Source organism: Saccopteryx leptura, chromosome 2 (genome assembly GCF_036850995.1).
Source record: "Saccopteryx leptura isolate mSacLep1 chromosome 2, mSacLep1_pri_phased_curated, whole genome shotgun sequence".
NCBI classification, from domain to species: Eukaryota; Metazoa; Chordata; class Mammalia; order Chiroptera; family Emballonuridae; genus Saccopteryx; species Saccopteryx leptura.
In genome coordinates this window covers 221,702,875-221,717,245 of record NC_089504.1, presented here as the reverse complement: position 1 = coordinate 221,717,245, position 14,371 = coordinate 221,702,875, and the positions used below count along the sequence as shown (strand labels likewise).

Here is a 14,371-nt window from a genome sequence, read left to right as displayed (position 1 = left end):
GCATCCTGCCGCCTACCCAACAGCCGGCTCCCGCCTGCGTCGGCTGACGTGGAGGGCTCTAGGCGGCGGCGACGACGGTGTCGGGTGCCTGCGTCCGAGGCTCGCGGGCAGCGGGCCCGGGTGAGTGCACACCTGGCGTGCGGCGGGGATCCTGGATGTGTCATCTTGTCGCGCTGCAGCCGAGATGCCCGGGGAGAGGGACCTTCCACACCCCCTCCGTGGGTGTGTGGTGAGTGTGGGTGTGTGCGCGTCTGTCGCTGGTGCCCGCGGTGTGTCTGCGGGGTATGAGGTGTAGATGCGGTAGAGAAGTGTGTGTGGCTGCTTTTGTTGGCCCAGTGGGTGTGCCCCTTTTGTCCGTTGTGCCCCTTCTGCAAGCGTGGGTCGCTCCGGGTGTCTGTGCGAAATTGGGAGTAGCCCCTTTGTGTGCGCATCCTCTTGTCGCCGGTGCACCCTCGTCTTGATGGTGACACCACTGCTAGTCGAAGGGTCCTCGGGCCCGAGCGCGCAGGCATTCGCCCGTGTGTCGCCTCCCGGCCCCTTTGTGTCCGCGCGAGTTCTTCCTAGTGACGGCGTGTGTGCCCCCCAGACCGTGTGGGTGACTCCCGTTTGTATCACTGCCTCTCGCTGGGGGGTGCGCGTCCCCTGCGCGCGTGGCCGCGCCTTCTGCAGTCGTGACCTCCGTTTGCAGCATCGCCCTCCTTGGTGTGCGTTCTCTCAAGTCCCCGTGCGCGTGCTTGTAGCTCCTGGGTCCTGTAGAATGCGTGATTAGTGTGCGGGTGTTCGTGAACGTTCGTGCACGCCGTCTTCTGTTTTGTGTTTCTTATGTCTGCGCCATCTGTTTTCGTGAAAATGGCAACCGAGTCCGGGCTTGCCCCTCGTGTCTCTTCCCGTCGCCTCCCGCCCCTTTTCGTCCCGGAGGAGGGGAACGGGAGGGGAGGAGAAATTAACGCTGCGTGAAGCCTCTGCGGAGCATCCTCCGCTCTCCCCCAGCCCTGTAGCCAACAGGGAGGGGGACAGCAGCGCATTTTGCCAGCTGTTGCGTAGTGTTTATGACGTCCGGTGTGGCCTGTCGAGCCAGCCTGTTCAAAAGGAGGGGACAGGGACCAAAAACTGAGCCGAGGCATAGGTAAATTTGGGTTGGTACCAGTGCGTGCCTTTTCCAGAAGCTTCCTAAAACCTGCAAAGCCCTTCGATTGTAGACCCGTTCCAAAATTTACAAAATGTATGCACACGCCAACTGCGCAATGCATCCTAGGCGACCCACTAAACGGTTCTTACTGTGTCCTATGGCGTTCACAAAAATTCTCTCTTGATCTGCCCAAAATCGTGGCTAGGGAAACAAGATCGACGTTTTACAGATTTTACTCCTCCCCTGGGAGCAATTTTCTCATACAGCTCTGGCTAGGATATTTTTTACTACTAGAGATTCCTAGGGGAAAAGGGATTTATTCTAAGGATACACAGGGAAGGAAACTTCACACTCGTTAGGGACCCAGCTACTCTTGTGCAAAGGGTTCATGCTTTGCTGTCAAGGGCTGCATTTTGGTGTTTCTTGCTGTTCATTTGCTCAATTTTCTTACTTTTGCCTAATTTTCTTTTTTTTCTTTGTAATTTCTGACATATTTCATACATAAAATACAGAGGGGGATCTAACCAATCCATGGCTCTAATTTACAGATGTAATAATTTTGCCAAATTTACTTCAGAGCTTTTTTTTTTAAAGAACTAAAATTGGAGGTGCTTTCAGTTCCTCCCCTTCCTTTCCTAGAGATAGCCACCGTGTTTAGGTTTGTGTATATCATTCCTTTGAATATTTTATACTTGGAGCATGGTGAATCCATAAACAATAATACAGTGTTTTAAAACTTTAATGGTATGAAAAAAGTGTCTTTTGCAACTTGCCTTTTTTCAATCAGCATTACATTTTGAGATTTATAAACAAATAAATTGGAAAATGTTTCTTTGGTTCATTTTAATTACTGGTATGGAATACCATTGTATGAATATACCATTACTTATCCATTTCTCTGTTTATGGCCTTTGAGGTTGTTTCTGGTTTTTGTCTCTAAAAACAAACCTGCAATAAACATCTTTGTACCTGTTTTCTTGTGCACAAATTTGGAAGCTCCTCTAGGAAATATACCTATTAGTAGATTTGCTGGATAGTAGGGTATGTGCATCTTTAACTTAACCAAATATCACAGACACTCTCAAAATGGTTGTACTAATTTTGACTCTCTTGGTATTGAGTGAGGACACTCATTTTCTAACATCCTTGCTAACAGTTTATGTTTTCAGACTTTTACATTTTTGCCTTCTCTTTACTGACCAGCTTTCTTATAACTTTAGCTTGCTGCTAAATTTGGCTTCTATTCTAGCTGGGTGTCAGCCTATGGGTTTATCTCTCACAACTAACTGGTTCAGTCTTTATCTCATTTGGTTCTCATGAGATTAATTCCAATAAACATTTATTTTACACCTAATGTATGTCAGTTCCTATGGTTGGTGTAAAAGTGGTCATTTCCATGGTATATGTACATCTCTAGTAGCAGGTGAGGTGATTTAATTAAATATTTTTTTCATGTGATTAATTGTTTTTAAAAATATTTTTTTACTTACTGTAATATTTGATACATTCAAAATATATGTAACCTATTTATTGTGAAGCAAAATGATAAAATTAATACCTATCAGTTTACCACTCATTCCAAGAAACAAAAGGACCAGTATTGAATGTGCTCACCTCCAGAGAAACTAACTCTCCTGAATTGTGTGTCATTCGTTGCTTTTTAAAAATAATTTTATCAGATATGTATGCATTTCTCAACAGTGTATGGTTTCTGTTGTTTTAGAGTTTAAAAAAAAAGGAATACTGGAAACAGTTTTTGGGACTTGCTTATTTCACTCAATGTTATGTTTCTAAGAGTCACTGATGCTGAGTATAGGTTTAAGTCATTAATTTTCTAGGCTGTGTAATATTCCGTGGGTGAATAGAACACAGTGTATGCATTCTTCTGTTGATGGGCATTTTGGTTCCAGGTTCTGCTATTAATGAAGATTTTGAACATATCTAATGGTACACGGTTGCAAGAATTCCTCTAAATTTTCACACTTGTAATATGACCCCCAGGGGAATGATGATTTTTCTAGGGAGTTCTTGGGCACAGTGTTATTAATGAATCAACTTAAAGATCAAGTTTTATGTGTACTTTCCTGAAATCGGTAATGCCTGAGGCCTACCATAGAGGTTTCCTGCCTTCTGGTTCTAGTTTCTCTCCTTCCCTTTTACAGTAGCACTTCTACATTAGGTAGTGAAGTTGTACCACTCACATGGAATCTTGTAGGGCATTGCCCCAAGTGGGAAAACTCTATACTGATAACAAATGGATGATTTAAGATAGTACCATGTTAGTGTTAGGGAAAACCTCTTTCAATCCAGATACTTCTCATCGCAAGAGCTGCAATACAAAAACATTTAACTTCTTATGTTTAATTATCAGCATATATAGTGATTTTTTTTTATTAACTCTGCTATAGTAATTATAACAATTAAAAAAAATGATTGTCACTTTAAAAAAATGTCACTGTGATATTCCAGAAATTCAACTTTTGCCATTATATAAATTTAGGCTAAAAATTTTCAATGTCATCTTAAAGTGTGAAGATGTAATATTGAAAAGCATTTTGGTGGTATGTGAGTGAAAAAGGGTTGGAATACCACTATAGTAAGCTGAGTTATGGGTTATGAATGTTTAATTACAAAATGATACTAAATTGTTTTCTGAAGTGGTTGTACAGTTTATACTTTGGCCAGTAGTTTTGTCAAATTATATACTTTGCAGTGTAAGAGTTCTAGTTGATCTATATCTAATCTAACACTTGTTATAGTTAGACTTCTTAAGATTTGCCAATCAAATGGGTATGAAGTGGTGTATCATTGTGGTTTTATTTTACATTTCTTTTTAATGTTAATGAGTTTTGAGTGTTTTTTCACGTTTGTGAACCTTCTATTTTTCTTTTGAAATACTTGGCATATCTTTTACCCATTTTTTTTTATTGGTTGATGTAAAACTAATAAACTGTAACGCTGATCCTTTATTGATTATATGCACTAGTAAATATCTTCTGTGGCCTGTCTTTTCATTCTTTATGGTGTAATCTGGTGAACAGAAGTTCTCAATTTTAATGGAATCTAATTGGAAGCTTTCCCTAACCCCCTGGGATTACAGAGACAATCTCCTGGGGTCATTTTTCTTTTTTAAGACATTGAAAATAATGCCTTTTATACTTAAGTTCTAATTTATCTGGTATTGATGTATGGTGTGAGGCCATGATGCACATTCATTTTCCCTTCAAGGGGGCTACAGTGGTCCTCATGCCATCTGTTGAAACAACCATCTGTTCACCAGTTATCTGCTGAACTACCTCTTTTACATGTTTACTCTATTAGCACAGAGTTACGTCTGGCTCACCTTTCTGTATCACTAGTCCACTTGTCTGTCCCTGTGTTGATACCACTGTCATAATTATTAATGCTATAGTCTTACCAGAAATCTTGATGTTTGGGGACTTGAGTCTCAGCTGTTCTTGGATCTTTGTTCTTGTTTTAAGAGTCAGCTTGTCACGTGACATGAAAAAAACTTTGGGAATGAATTGGAATTGATTGAATCAGTTGGGGGAGAATTGAAATGTTTGATTTTGAACCTTCCTGTCTGAGAACGTGGTATGTATTTCTATTTATTTAGGTTTCTAATGTCTTTTAAAGAGTTTTATAATTTTCTCCTTCCACATCTAATACTTCTTAAATGTTGATTCTGATTTTTCTAGTAGTTTTGTTGCTGTTATAAATGGTGCTTTTTTAAAGATTGTTTTCTGACTGTTTATTGCTGGTAAATAGAAATTTAATGAATTTTTTTATTTATTTTTATTCATTTTAGAGAGGAGAGAGAGAGAGAGACAGAGAGAGAGAGAGAGGAGAGACAGAGAGAGAAGGGGGGAGGAGCTGGAAGCATCAACTCCCATATGTGCCTTGACCAAGCAAGCCCAGGGTTTCAAACTGGCGACCTCAGCATTTCTAGGTCGACGCTTTATCCACTGCGCCACCACAGGTCAGGCCTTAATGAATTTTTGAAACTGATCTTTAGCCAGCCATTTGATAACTTTGTATTACTTCTAATATGTTTCTGTAATTCTTTTGGTTTTCTATGTGGATAATTATATTATTTGCAAGTAGTGACACTTTTGGTTCTTTCAGTCCTCCCTCTTTTTTTTCTTAATATGCTGGCACACTTTTATATTTATGTTCAATGGAAGTGATTATGGTTGTTCATTAGAAGCAATTATAGTGGACATACATATCTTGTTCCTGATTTTAAAGGGAATGCTTCCCCATTAACAGTAATGTTTGTGGTGAGTTTTTGTAGATACTCTATATTACATTAGGGAGGTTTTTTTGTGATTTTTTTCACATGCTTTTCTGCATCTGTTGAGAATATCTTTGGTTTTTACTCCTATCTATTAAAAGTGATGGATTCCAAGTAACATTTTAAAATTCTTAATTCTTACATTCTTACCTGAGATAAACCCAAATTGATCTTGGTGAATTGTCTTTTAGTGAACTACTAGATTGAAGTTGCTAATATTTTACCTAGGAATTTTGTATCTGTTGATGAATGAAATCACCTGTCATTTTTCTTTATTGACTGTCTTGTCTGATTTTGGTATTACGATTACACATGCCTTATACCAGTTAGAGAGTAGGTCTTTTTCTGTTTCTTGGGCCAGTTTGAATTGGAATGATTTGTTTTTTGAAAGTTTGGTGGAATTTGCCTGTAAGAGCTAATGTTTTCTTTTTTTTTGTATTTTTCCGAAGTCGGAAATGGGGAGGCAGTCAGACAGACTCCCGCATGCGTCAGACCAGGATCCACTCGGCATGCCCACCAGGGGGCAATGCTCTGCCCATCTGGGGTGTTGCTCTGTTGCAACCAGAGCCATTCTAGCGCCTGAGGCAGAGGCCACAGAGCCATCCTCAGCGCCTGGGCCAACTTTGCTCTAATGGAGCCTTGGCTGCAGGAGGGGAAGAGAGAGACAGAGAGGAAGGAGAGGGGGAGGGGTGGAGAAGCAGATGGGCGCTTCTCCTGTGTGCCCTGGCTGGGAATCGAACCCAGGACTCCTGCACACCAGGCCGACGCTCTACCACTGAGCCAACCGGCCAGGGCCAGCTAATGTTTTCTTTGTGGAAAGGTTGTAAATTGTTAATACTTTTTAGTAGAAATTAGTAGTTGAATAATAATAGGACTTTAGATTTTTCGTTTCTTTTAGTCAATTTGGTAAGTTTTAGAAATTTGTTCTTTCAAGAGAATTTCAAATTTATTGGCATCAAGTTCATGTTATTGTCTTAATTCCCTTTTAAATCTGTTTTTTCTGAAGTTATGTTCGCTTTTCTCATTTTGATTATTTGTGTGAGACTTCTCTCCCTCTCCCTCCCCCCCTCCCTCTCTCTCTTTTTCTTTTCCAAGTGAGAGGAGGGAAGATAGACCCCCACATGTAACCCGACCAGGATCCACCTGGCAACCCCCATCTGGTTGAAACAACCGTCTGTTATTTCACCAACTGAGCTATCCTCAGCACCCAGGGCTGATGCTTGAACCAGTTGAGCCACTGGCTGTGAGAGGAGATGAGAGAGGGAAGGGGAGAGAAGCAGATGTTCGTTTCTCCTTTGTGCCCTGACCAGGAATCAAACCTGGGACATCCATATGCCAGACCGACACTTTTATTTACTGAGCCACCTGCCAGAGTTGAGACTTCTTTTTTTTTCACTGATTAGTCTTGCCAAAACTTTGTCTATTTTATTAATGTTGACAAAGAGTTAATTTTTGGCCTAAGTAGTGTATTATTTTTTGTTTTTTTAGGTTATTGATATCTTTTTAAAATTTGTTTTCTTTCTTTTTCTTTCTTTGGGTTTATTCTTTTTTTTTTTTTTTTTTTTTTTTTTTTGGTATTAAGTGAGAAGCAGGGAGGCAGAGAGACAGACTTCACATGTGCCCCACTGGGATCCACCTGGCAAGGCCACTAGGGGTGATGCTTTGCCCATCTGGTACCATTGCTCCATTGCAAACAACCATTTTAGTGCCTGAGGAGAGGCTATGGTGCCATCCTCAGCGCCTGGACCAACTTGCTCCAGTGGAGCCTTGGCTGTGGGAGAGGAAGAGAGAGAGGAGGGAATGGGGAAGGGTTGAGAAGTAGATGGTTGCTTCTCTGAGCCTGGGACATCCACATGCTGGGCTGATGCTCTACCACTGAGCCAACCACCCAGGGCTGGATTTATTTATATTATTTTTCTAACTTAAATTGCATGTTTTTTTTTTTTAAAAAGTATTCATTTAGAGGAAATGGGAGAGCAGGATGCATTAAAGCCCAGGGTTTTGAACCTGCAACCTTAATGTTCCAGGTAGAGGCCTCATCCACTGTGCCACCACAGGCCAGGCAAATTGCATGCTTATTAATATTCAGCCATTCTTTTTTCCTGTCAAAGTCCATTTTTGCTTTATCCAAAATAGTTTAATTTATAGTGATTTCATTAACTTTCAAAACTAAGTATTTTAAAAATTTTCTGTCTTGATTTTCTTTGACTTACAGGTTTTTAAATTTTTATTTATTTTTAAAGGTTTTATTTATTGATTTTACAGAGAGAGGAGGAAGTGGAGTGAGAAGTATCAAATTGCTTCATTTTAATTGTTCTTTGCTTGCTTGTGGCATGTACCTTGACTGGGTAAGCCTCTGGTTTCAAATCAATGACCTCAGTGTTCAAGTTGATGCTCTAGCCACTGCACAACTGCCGGCCAGGTGTTTTTAATTTTTTAAAAAATTTTATTCATTTTTTTAGGAGGGTGGGGAGGAGCAGGATGCATCAACTCCCATATGTGCTTTGACCAGGCAAGCCTGCATTTAAAATTTTTTTTAAATGTTTCTAAATTTTTATATTTATCTACATAACATTTTTTATTTTCCTCAGTTTTTAATTGTTGTGAAGTGTATTTTGTCTTTAAAAAAACTTTTTTGTCCTTGTTTTATGGTCCTGAGCCTAGTGAATATAACTGTTATATGTACTTGTGAAGAGTGTGTACTATCTAATTGTGATGTATCCATTAGGTCAAGCTTGTAAACTGTGTTGTTCAGACTGTCTGTTAATTTTTGTTTGTTTGACTTAAGGTCATTTGAGACAGATGTGTTGCAGTGTCCCACCATTACCTTCTAACAGACTTCCTATAGTTCTAACATTTTTTTTCTTTTTATGTATTTTGAAGCTGTTTGATTGGATACATACAAGCTTATTATTTTCCTAGTAAATTGAACTTTTCTGTTATGTTGTGATCTTCTCCATGCCTAATTTTGCCTTTTGTCCTTAGGACCTGTTTTGTCTATCCCACCTTTCTTTTAGTGATAATTGATTTGGAATATAATATTTCTTCATTTTACTATTACTTTAAAAAAGAAATCTTGGTATTTTAGTTGTCTCTTATAAAGAACATATTGTTGTATATTTTTTTAATTCACTCAGACAATTTTATGTCTTTTATTTGATATTTGTAAGAAGGAAGTTTAAGTCTCTTAGTGGTCAACACAGTTTTATCTAAAATCACTTTTATGAGTCCTGGTCGGATAGCTCAGCTGTGTGGAATGTCATCCCGAAGCACAAAGGTTGCTGGTTCTATTCCTGGTCGGGGCATATACAGGAACAGATTGATGTTCCTGTCTGTCTTTCTCCTTCCCTTTCTCTCTCTCTAAAATCAAAATAAATATTAAAAGTATTAAAAATAACCAAAAATTAACTTTTTATTTTTCTTCCTGAGAGATAATTTTGAGGAGTATACATTCTAGGTTGATAGTTTATTTTCTGTCTGCATAGTGAAGCTATTTTACATGCAATGTCTACTGGCAATTTTACTTATTCTTCTTTGAAGAAAAGATTCTTTTTCTTTTGGCTACATTGGATTTTCTTTCTTTAATGTTAGGTCCTTTCACCTCTAATTCTAGGTGGAAATTTTTATTTATCCTCTTTTGGATACTTGTGTTTCCTGATTCTGAATTTTGTCTTTAACGAGGTATTGAAGATTGTGAGTCCTGTGTTCTTTAAACATTGTCTCTTTAATTTTACATGTTCTTTCCTGGAAATTTAATTGGATATACATATATTAGACTACTTGCAAATCACTTCTTTCATATTTTTATTTCCTTGTGTCTTTACTAGAATTCACAATGCTGGATAATTTCATCTGGCACATCCTGCTGATTAATTTTTTTTCCTTTAGCTGTGCCTAATCTCTTTAACCCATCCATTTTTTTCTTTTACTTTTTTTTTTTTTTTTTTTTTTTTTTTTTCATTTTTCTGAAGCTGGAAACGGGGAGAGACAGTCAGACAGACTCCCGCATGCGCCCGACCGGGATCCACCCGGCACGCCCACCATGGGGCGACGCTCTGCCCACCAGGGGGCGACGCTCTGCCCATCCTGGGCGTTGCCATATTGCGACCAGAGCCACTCCAGCGCCTGGGGCAGAGGCCAAGGAGCCATCCCCAGCGCCCAGGCCATCTCCACTCCAATGGAGCCCCGGCTGCGGGAGGGGAAGAGAGAGACAGAGAGGAAAGTGCGGCGGAGGGGTGGAGAAGCAAATGGGCGCTTCTCCTGTGTGCCCTGGCCGGGAATCGAACCCGGGTCCTCCGCACGCTAGGCCGACGCTCTACCGCTGAGCCAACCGGCCAGGGCTTCTTTTACTTTTTAACAACGATATTTTAAATTTCTTAAAGTTTAACTTAGTTCTTTTTAAGAGATACCCAGTCATTTTTACAGTCTAATGTTGCTTGTTCAGTTTTTTTAATCCATGGGTATTCTGTAGACTATCTGGCAATTCCAATGTCTGATGCACTTAGGGGTCTAAATTTATTGCTTGTTTTTTCTGTTATATCTCTTCCTGGTGGATTGTCACCTCCTGTGACTGATGATTTTAGATTATGAACTCCTATCTGGTCTGTTTCTGGGAGTCTCGAGCATCTGACTGGGGGATGCTTTCCTTCTGATAGAATTTGTATCAGTTTTGTCTGAAATCAAGGAGTTTTCACCGACAACTTTTTAGTTCCCTCTTTTGTTTCTGGTCCAGGGCTCAGTGTCCTGACCCAGCTACTGCTCTTGGCATTACTACGTGTAGCTCTTGACTGCCAGGTTTAGTTCTAGCAAGAAGTTTGTTGCTTTTGCAGGGAAAGGGTGGCTTTGAATGTTCCCTATTTCTAGGAACTCAGCAAAATTAAACATTTTTTATATTTAGGGCCCACCTTTTTTTCTATTTGCAGTGATAGAGCCCCTATTAGTTCATCATAACTGATAGGATTAGAAACCGTTTTAATGTTTGATTTTATTAGTATATTTTAGTTTGTATTAGAAAAACATTCTTTCCTACCAAATGTAAGATTTCATGGTGACACCGAATTTTCTTGTAAAACAAGTTTATATCTAAGTTAAGAGTTGAGTTATTCTTAAGACAAATATTAAGTAACGGTACAGATGGCAAGTGGATTTGGCAAAATTTTCTACTTCAGGGAATGTGAATAAACAGTTTGGGAAATACTGAGCTAGGGAATCAAAGGAGTAGGGCACAGGGTATCCTTTGGACCCATAGTGAACCTACACAGATAAACACATGATGACTAAGTAATGTGAAGACTGCTGTCCAGAGATATGGGCAGGGTGATCTGGACTTACAAAGAAGAAGTACAGAAATAAACTTGGTGGTAGATAGAAGATCAGAAAATGCTTTGTGGAATCTAGTATTAAGAACTGGTAGGCATTGGTTGCATGAATAAGGTTTGTTTAGGAATGCAGACAGTTGATTATGATTGATTGGCTTGTAAGTTAGGTGTCATGGAGTGACTGGAGACAAAAGCCAAGAACAGGATTACAGGAGACTTTCTGTGGTATAGTGGGGAGTTTGGACTCGATTCTGAAGATAAAGAGAAGCTGTTGAATGATTTTAAACAATAAAATGTTATGGTCAGAGTTTTAGAATATGTCAAGATTGAGGGCAAGTCACCAGTAAGGAGATTACTTGTTAAATGACAAGACTTTATGGTCAGTTGGGTAGAAATGTTGAAGGAAACTGGGAAGTTTAAATTGGCCCCCTGGTTTCTGGTTTGGGTAAGCAGGTGGCATGTAGAGCGATTAACTGATGATATACAGAAAGAGGAAAGAAGTTGGTTTCCTTTGTTATTGAGGAAAAAGATAAGTTTGGTTTTGAATTTAATGAATCTGAGAGGCTTGTGGGACATCTTCATTAAATCCAGTAGCAGTTGACAGATTCTACAAATCATGAGCTGCAACACAGTGTGGAGAGATTTGAGAGTCTTGAGCATTTGGACATTTTAGCCATGTGTGCTATAGTGTAGTATGAGATAATCGAAAGTAGTTTATAGATAAACACAATTTTTTGAATAGTTAGGAATGTAATGTGTATAAAAGGCGTACTGTTGTACATCAAACCTATGACAATGCGGACGTTATCACTTAGGCCAAGTGAAACCAAAAGAAGAGAAATATCAAATAAATAAAAATACATGTGATATGTGGAAATGCAAAAAATCCTGGTGAAGCTATGCAAATGGTGGAAGTTCAGAAAGTACTGTTTTAAGCCCTGGGTGTGGTGGATAAGATCACTCAAGGAGAGAGTAAGCGTGAAAAGAGAGTTGACATTGGGTGGCGGGGGATGGAGAAGAAGAGCCCATGGAAACTGAGGAAGCACAGCCAGAAGAATAGGAGGAGAACCAGAAGATGGTCTCTGGAGTCCAAGTGAAGAGTTCTGGAAAGGAGGAAGTGGTCACCAGCGTCAAGTAAGTTGTAAGCTGAAAAGTGCTTTTTGGACTTAGCAATTAAGGTAGACCATTTAGCTAGAAACATCCAAACAATGGATTTTTAAAATTATTCATCTAATATTAATGATAGTTGATAGATAGTAGTTCCTGTCTACCATATACTAGTCTAAGCACTTTAAACATGTTAACTGATTAATCAGGTAGGTCGTACTGCTGTCTTCATTTGATATGTGAGGAAACTGAAGCACAGAGAGGTTAGTAAGTTGCCTAAGACAAGACACTCAGGAAATGGGAGAGCCAGGATTCAAGCCCATGCAGTGTGGTCCAGAGTCCATGCTCTTGCCCCCTATGCCACATAGCCTCTGGTTAAAACAAAATGAAAAATAGAAATTACACCAATGTTGTAATTATAGTATAGTTGGTGTAGGATGAAGTATTGGTGAGACCTGCCAGGCTGTTATGTCACAGTGGCTCAGTCAGCTGAATGTGAGCACATTAATTGCATTGTAATTGATGCCATGACAGTGATGTGTGGGCTCTGATAGACAGCTCTTGGTTCTTTTTGTATTTACAAATAAAAAACATTTGTAAGACAAACAAGTTTAAAACGAGTTACATATTTCCCAGGGTAGCACATGTCCCATATTATGTGCTATATTTTGGGTGCTAAAATGTCTTTTTATTTTTTCCCCAGTCATTGTTCACTTTTGGATTTAAATTCTAAACTCTGGAAATATTGTTCATCTAGAACCGGTCAGATTCCAGACATTATATGTACAATCACTCTGTTGTATAACGTCACTAATGACCTTATTGAAAGTGGAAACGCCACAATCATAGGAAACACAGTAAACAAGAATGGAAGATTTGAATGGGAGAAAAGGGAAGAAAGGTTCTCAATGAGGTTGAAGAATGCCTGCGGTAGGAGGTAGGGGAGACTTGAGCTATGAAGATTCTGGCTTGTGGTCAGAGGAGCTAATCAGATTTAGATTTAAAAAAACAGTTAGACCTGGGCAGTGCTCTAAGGTGTGGCCTTTGTGGGCAGTGAAGTTCATTTTAGTTGAGAAGATAGTTAGCAGCTGCAAGGCGAGGGTCTTGAAGGGGTCGTCTGCATGGGCCCTGATGTGTCCGGGATGATGATAGAATCTGAAGGACAGGGCAACACTCTTATCTAGTTGTCAGTGTTCTTAAACATGACATCAACCAAGAGGTAACTAGATGCTGAGGACTAGACATAGTGAACTATAGTGATTGAGAGGAGGGACTATGGAGTTGGAAGACCTGGTTTTGGATCCTTCTTAGCTTGGTGACCTTGAACAAAAGATGTAATTTTACCAAGAATGTTTGTCCTCTGTGCAGTGGAGATGATGGTACTTAAACCTGAGAAGACTTGCTGTGAGGATTGAGATGATGCATGTGAAACACTTGGAAGGACATGTGACAAGTGGCTCAGAGTTTGCTAGGAAGATTGTTACTGTTCTTCACTCCTGGTCTTGTGAGGTTTTCATACAGCAAATTGGACATCAAAAGAAGGATTAAATAAAGAAACAGATTTGTTTCAGGAACTGATGGTGGTCTCATTTAGAAAAGAGAAAGTTGATTTGTCCTAACAATAGTGAGATAACAGTGGTGAAGCAAAAGGTATAAAAAATGGTGTTAGTGCTGATGATGATAGGGAAAAAAAGCCATTACGTGGGCAAGAGTTAGAAGTAATAAAATGCTACATTTTTCAGTGATATTTAAGTTGTGTAGCTTTTCTTTGGTAGCTATATGTCTTTATTATTTAACTTTTTTCAGGGGAAAAACCTTAGTTTGAACTCCAGCGCTAAGTCCCTTTTCCCCCCGTTGAAATATTTATTTTAAAAACGTGGGTTTTGATAATGTGAGGGGTTTTGCCCACCTTTGCTGTCTAGTAGTGCTGTTGGTTGTAGTTGTGAGAGTGTTGGAGCAGCCGTTGTTAGGAAGAAGGGGAAGGTCTGGATACAGCTGTGGAGAATTAAGAGATTAGCAGACTCACCTTGTAACATTTTGGCTAACTAAGCCCTTTGCCGGAGACATAAACACTGAGGGATGAGTAGGGGAATATGAGCAGCTCATAGGAAACTGTTTTCTCTGTGGAGCCAGGATTTAGTTCCGGCTAGGAGGTTGAGAATGTAGCAGCTTGTGTGGGTTAAATAACATATTTCACAGGATGCCATAAAAGCAGATGGCATGAAAGGACAGCAGTGGGAAAAATGTCTTGTTCATTCAGCAAACACTTATTTCAGGGCTTGCCATGTGCTAGGCATATGCAAAGATATCTAAGATGCCCTTAATTATCCTCCATTTAAAGGGGATGTATATATGGACAAATTTAGAGTAGAGATGGTGACAACTTGAATTCAAGGTAAAGAAGAAATAGATTAAACTGATACTGGAAGGGAATCAGGGGGAAAGAATTGTGGAATGAGAACAAGAATCTTTCAGAGAGCTCAGGGTTCTTATTCAAGTTATTTCCTTGGGGCATAAATTCCA

The 14,371-nt window shown here is 39.6% G+C and overlaps 1 protein-coding gene across 8 annotated transcripts in view; it reads left to right on the top strand.

Moving 5' to 3' along the window:
* Positions 1-15: 15 nt before the first annotated feature.
* Positions 16-14,371, top strand: part of TTC3 (tetratricopeptide repeat domain 3) — a 125,752-nt gene continuing 111,396 nt past the window's right edge. For 2 of the 8 annotated variants that reach the window (XM_066370213.1, XM_066370212.1), the window contains exon 1: positions 68-222. In XM_066370213.1, coding sequence (XP_066226310.1) covers positions 156-222 — 67 coding nt within the window. In that variant the 5' untranslated portion in view covers positions 68-155. Of the gene's footprint in view, positions 240-14,371 lie in introns of all 8 variants that reach the window. The other 6 variants (XM_066370218.1, XM_066370217.1, XM_066370225.1 and 3 more) reach the window with 6 other exon arrangements.